This window comes from Priapulus caudatus, unplaced genomic scaffold (genome assembly GCF_000485595.1).
Source record: "Priapulus caudatus unplaced genomic scaffold, Priapulus_caudatus-5.0.1 Scaffold188, whole genome shotgun sequence".
Lineage (NCBI taxonomy): Eukaryota > Metazoa > Priapulida > Priapulimorpha > Priapulimorphida > Priapulidae > Priapulus > Priapulus caudatus.
In genome coordinates, this window is record NW_014577249.1 from 309,694 (window position 1) to 315,422 (window position 5,729).

Here is a 5,729-nt window from a genome sequence, read left to right on the forward strand (position 1 = left end):
CTCTCTCTCTCTCTCTCTCTCTCTCTCTCTCTCTCTCTCTCTCTCTCTCTCTCTCTCTCTCTCTCTCTCTCTCTCTCTCTCTCTCTCTCTCTCTCTCTCTCTCTCTCTCTCTCTCATGCTAAGAGTAGATTGTAACATAATTATTTGATATCCCCTGCTTATTATGAGCTATAATAGTATAGTTACTATAGTATATGACTATATGTATTATAGTTATCGCAGGCACTACGGTCCAAACTCTACGGTACAACGCTAACTGCCACCGCGGCAGTCTCATTTGCCCAATGCTACTGCGCTTAACACGCAGCGCTACTGCGCATGCGTCACGCCTGCGCGCAACGTGCTGGGGTAATCTCAGACCGTGACACCGGCGCACACCATAACCATCACTTATGCTATTTATTATATTACTGGGTGATCCTACATTTTTCTGCCGTAGCACATTTTGGGAGGCCACTATATACAGCCCTGTAGTGTATTGCATTACATATATGTGTAGGTGTATAAACTCACTTAAGTATGCCACAGAATGCACAATTTCAAGCTGAAAATGCAAAAGCTCCCTGGTGTGGGAGGGGGGTGCCCGCCTCCATCACCCTCCCCCCACTTGGGTGCTCCCCTCCCTCGCATAATCTCATTCTCCAATCTAACTCAATGTTGGCAGCCCTGTAATAGATATTTATAAATAGTATTATAAGTTAAGTTGATTTTTTTCACTTTTGTTATCCCATATTGGAATTTCATTCCTTTCTCGGTCATTGCAAAATTGAAGCTCGCAGTTGCAGTGTTCACACATCAAAATTTGCAGTGTTGATAAACTATGAGCGGCGGAGCTACATATAGTTCTAGAGCTACGTTGCCGTTGGCTTTGCCTCTCTTCGTCTTCAATACAATTCCCTTTAAATGAAAGTTTCATGGCCTTTGAATTTAGAAGACTTGATTTTATAAGACTTTTTGTACGACTACGAGGTCATGAGGTAATATTTATATGACTGATCAATCATCACAAGTACTACTACTGCTGTAGCTCTATAGTACTATACTAAGTCTATATATAGCCTTAGTTTGTTCGCCACATGCAGGCGCGGCATAGCATATTATAACAGTTTCAACTAGAGCACTCGGAGAGCACAGACCTCCGCCAAGGCAGCTGAATTCTCTCAATGTAAATTTTTTTATTAATTAATTAATTAATTAAGTGGAAAAATTAATTAATTAATTAAATAATTAATTGAATCCGGATTAGTAGTAATAGTGGCTTAGTGCGAGCGTGCAGGTGGGGGAGGACTGTGGTTGCCCCTTAGCCTGTGGTTGCGTGTTTGTAAATCTACAGCCAGTGCACCTAGCAGAAGTGAACTGAAACGTGCATGGTAACACACAAACCAACACTCAAAAACTCGCCGGTGAAAACATAACCCCCGCCATGCCCCTGGCGGAGGTAATAATCTTTGGTAATAATCGACTGTGATTTGTAAATACTAAATTGTAGACAAGTTCTGTCAGAAATTGGCTTCTATTATTCAGTAAGACTGACGCAGTTCATACATACCATGAAGGTTATGTGGCCATTTTAGTGAGGAACACTCACATTTAGCAAGCAGCATCTAAAGTTGCAAGGTAAGTGTTAGCCTGCAGGTTTTCGATGACATTGCTTTGCCTTTTTCCAGATTTAAACAGTTTCTAATCATAGAACAGAATCACAAATTACAATACTCACCAGAGGCTACAGAGCCACCTAGAATTTACAAAAAGTCCGTCTATTGTTTTACACTGAGCTCGTCATCGGCGCGGTAAACTCATACATATTTGATGTACATTTTTACAACTTTCTGTGTATGTATAGTCAAGCAAACATACCCGCATATATATTCCTGTTTTTCAATTGATAGACCTTACCGTTATGACACAAGTACTTAATTGCTATAATTTATTAATTAGACGTAGAACTTGGACTTTTTCTCCGACTCAAAATGTCTCAAAATCAATGATTTATTGACCGTGTAAATGTAATAACTAATATTGTAGCGCTAACGGTAGTATTGTCGGTAGTATAACGGTAGAATTATAATGTGCTATTTTGGTGAAAAGAACAATAATTTCTTGTCCTATTATTATTAACAGGGTGACTATCAACGATGAGTGAAACAGGAGCAGTACTGGCAGAGGGGAAGACGAAGGTGGTGCTCGAACTGCTGGGGAAGCATGAGCATGTTCTCCTTCAGTCAAAGGATCGCATTACCGCCCACAATGCAGCACGCTCTGACGACATGGCTGGAAAAGCGCAAATTTCCAACCAGACGACAGGAATGATATTCGAGTACCTTGCCAGAGCGGGCGTGCGAACCCACTACGTCCAATCGCACAACGACACCTCTTTCGTTGCACGCCGCTGCCACATGGTACCTATCGAGTGGGTCACTAGACGTATAGCCACTGGGTCATTTCTGAAGCGCAACCCCGGAGTTCCTGAGGGCTACGTGTTCCGACCGGTGAAACTGGAGATATTTTTCAAGGACGACGCGGCCGGAGACCCTCAGTGGTCATTCGAGCAGCTGCTGGCCCGCGGTCTCACGTGTGGCAAGCGAGCGATCGGCCAGCGCGAGATCGACGTCATGGCAAAGATGACCATCTGCATCTTCGAGATGCTCGAAAGGGCGTGGCGGTCTCTCGACTGCACTCTCGTCGACATGAAGGTCGAATACGGCGTCGACGCGGACACGGGCGAGATCCTACTGGCTGACGTCATTGACAGCGACTCCTGGCGACTGTGGCCTCAAGGTGACCGGCGACTCATGAAGGACAAGCAGGTGTACCGCGACCTTGACACGGTCACGCCGACGACGCTCGAGACGGTCAAAACCAACTTCGCGTGGATTGCCGAGAAGGTGAGGAAGTTCAGCGAGCGTTCGTCGGGTCAGGTCGTCGTGTTCATGGGGTCGGCGTCCGACTTGACGACGTCGTCGCGCGTGCAGTCCGTCTGTGACAGCTGCGGCGTCACCTGTCACCTCCGCGTCACCTCCGCTCACAAGGGCACCGACGAGACGCTGAGGATCCTCGCCGAGTACGAGGCCCAGCACGTGGCGATGGTCATTGTCGCCGTGGCGGGCCGTAGCAACGGTCTCGGTCCCGTCCTCGCTGGCAACACGGTCATCCCCGTCATCAACTGCCCGCCTGTTACAGCGGAATGGGGGGCGCAGGATATCTGGTCCTCGCTGCGGCTTCCTTCGGGGTTGGGTTGTAGCACTGTGCTCTCACCAGAGGGAGCTGCACTGCAGGCGTTGCAAATACTCGCACTGTCCGACCACGTCATTTGGTCTTCGCTTAAAGCTAGACAACTGAATACATGGGTTCGGCTAAAAGACGCGGACGCAAAATTATCGGAGGGACTAGCGTAATTTAATGCACTAATAACATTTGGAGCTTTTAATTGCGTTCCAGCTGTATAACCGTGATGGAAGTGAAGTGATGGAGTTAATTTCTGTTGGTTAATCTTGTTTTTTGTGAATTATTGCCATGTTATTGCACATTTAATTATATTGCATTATGTAATTTGATTGCGCGGCATTGCCCATTTCAACTATGTCACAGTCGTTTACGTTTAATCACGTTTCTTCTAAATTTGTTATCAAGTCTAATTCTGACACAAATAAAATCATTCAAACGACTAATATTTAATTTGTTTTACATGTTGTGTCGAAGCATGAATTTCACTGAATAGAAATTGCAGAAATGTGACTAAGGAAACTTACGGACTGAGCTACCATTCGATCAATTTTGAAATATTGCTTTCAGTTGAAGGGGAACAGTTTTCAATTATTTTCTCTACGATATTGTACTAATGTTGTGTTTATTATTAAAATGTTGCACTGTTTAATTTCATATACATGTATGTATATTATATGTATATATCATGTGTTCTGAAATGACCTACACTATTCTTGGTGTACACGAATTGTCGCGGTGAAACTGTACGACCAATCGAACCGTACAGTTTCGCCGCAAACAAACTTAATGGTTGCGCTAAAACCTTGATTCATCCACACGCATGCACACGTGCACGTGCACAGAGAGCTAGAGAGAGAGAGCGAGTCATATTATACACACACTAATTACTTATATGCATGCACAGAACAATAGATGTTACATTGCTTTACTTTAGTAACGATAAGATTCTGGCTGAAACTATATATCAGATGTTCGAAAGAACTTATTTTATAATTATTATATATTAGAAAGAATAATATTTTGAGCAGCGATGAAATCCAATATAAATTTTTGGAAATATTGATGCCAAATTCCATGCAACTTATAGCCAACCGTTTTTCAACCAATGGTTTTTTATTCTAATTCATTATTATTGAATGCACAAGCAATTACTGAAGCGATTTACACATACTGTTTTTCAATGCCATGACAGGGCCAAGTCATTGGTTGCTCAGGGCAACTTCTATTCGTAGATACCTGTACTGAAAATTGTGCGCTAAAACCGATATCTGCGTAGTTTCATCACAATGCTCACCCTACAGGACCATGCAATTTGGCGTGAGACTGGTTTTCATGACGTAACATTCAATGCCACCAGGCTTTGATAATTTGCACCGATTGCTAATAAACCGGGAAAACAGAAAAATCTCACATATCATGCGGCCAGATCTCCAAGACGCGACTAATCCTTCTGTGACCAATCATGGGGGTCGTCCTCCCCCTACTGACAAAGGTCACGATACAGTTCATGGCAGCCGAGAGCACTGGTTCGTAAGCGGGATTCACACAACAGTGGGTCTATGATCGCACGAATGGTTTTCCATACTGAAGGTTGAGAAAGCTAGTTTGCGCTTGCTGTTCCATCGCAGCCAACTCTGCGACCATCGGCGCAAGGAACTCTACATGTCCTTTATACTTTGGCGCTAAAAGTATAACGGCGCAGCCGCATTAGCACGTGACATCGAAACATCTTGCTAACAATTTTCCCAATCGCCATTGAATAGTATTGCGATTAGTTTTGCTTTTACATCACCAGCAACTCTTACAGGTTCTGCAAGGGGTGTGTGGATAAAACAATCGATGTGTAATACTCGAAAAGTATATAAAATCTATGATGTATATATAATATAACTCGTACCCATTTCCTGTCGCTTTTGACCATATGTAACTTTTCCATCAAACTCATCATGTGCGACTTCCATGGATGCCGGAATTTGGGAGATGCTCATCAACAAATGCTCTTCAATGTCGGCCAAGTACTACGAGAATGATGACAAAAATTCAATTTAACTACCGCAAATATCTATGATTTATATCTTTACAACATTGCAATTCAGCAAGGAAATGTGTATATATGGTGTCAGGACAAATACCCCCCGGACAATTACCCCCCGGACAATTACCCCCCGGACAATTATCCCCCATGCCATTTACCCCCGGGTAATTGTCCGGGGGGTAAATATCCGGGGGGTAATTGTCCGGGGGTAATTGTCGGGGGGTAAATGTCGCGGGGTAAATGTCCGGGGGGTAAATGTCCGGGGGTAATTGTCCAGGGGATAATGTCCGGCGGGTAAATGGCATGGGGGGAATTGTCCCGGGGGTAATGTGTCGGGGGTAATTGTCCGGGGGGGATTGTCCGGGGGTATTTGTCCTAAGAACGGTATATATACTTATATTATATATATTAGATATAATATATACCATATAATGCAGCGAGTGAAGACACAAACCTAATGACTGTTGAG

General features: G+C 43.9%; 2 protein-coding genes across 4 annotated transcripts in view; one reads left to right on the forward strand and one right to left on the reverse strand.

Annotated features, from left to right (window-relative positions):
• Positions 1-1,468: 1,468 nt before the first annotated feature.
• LOC106806974 (multifunctional protein ADE2-like) lies at positions 1,469-3,879 on the forward strand. Of its 3 annotated transcripts, none has more exons than XM_014809163.1 (2): positions 1,469-1,617; positions 2,122-3,879. In XM_014809163.1, exon 2 carries the CDS (start codon positions 2,136-2,138, stop codon positions 3,393-3,395), a length of 1,260 nt encoding a protein of 419 aa, XP_014664649.1. In that variant the 5' UTR covers positions 1,469-1,617; positions 2,122-2,135; the 3' UTR covers positions 3,396-3,879. The 3 variants fall into 3 exon arrangements, with proteins under 3 accessions (XP_014664649.1, XP_014664648.1, XP_014664650.1); XM_014809162.1 differs by lacking the exon at positions 1,469-1,617 and adding an exon at positions 1,643-1,833; XM_014809164.1 differs by lacking the exon at positions 1,469-1,617 and adding an exon at positions 1,643-1,811.
• Positions 3,880-4,326: 447 nt separating this feature from the next.
• Positions 4,327-5,729, reverse strand: part of LOC106806986 (ATP-dependent RNA helicase DDX1-like) — a 29,379-nt gene continuing 27,976 nt past the window's right edge. Inside the window, 2 exon segments of the mRNA XM_014809182.1 lie at positions 4,327-4,907; positions 5,123-5,243. Coding sequence (XP_014664668.1) covers positions 4,783-4,907; positions 5,123-5,243 — 246 coding nt within the window. The 3' untranslated portion in view covers positions 4,327-4,782.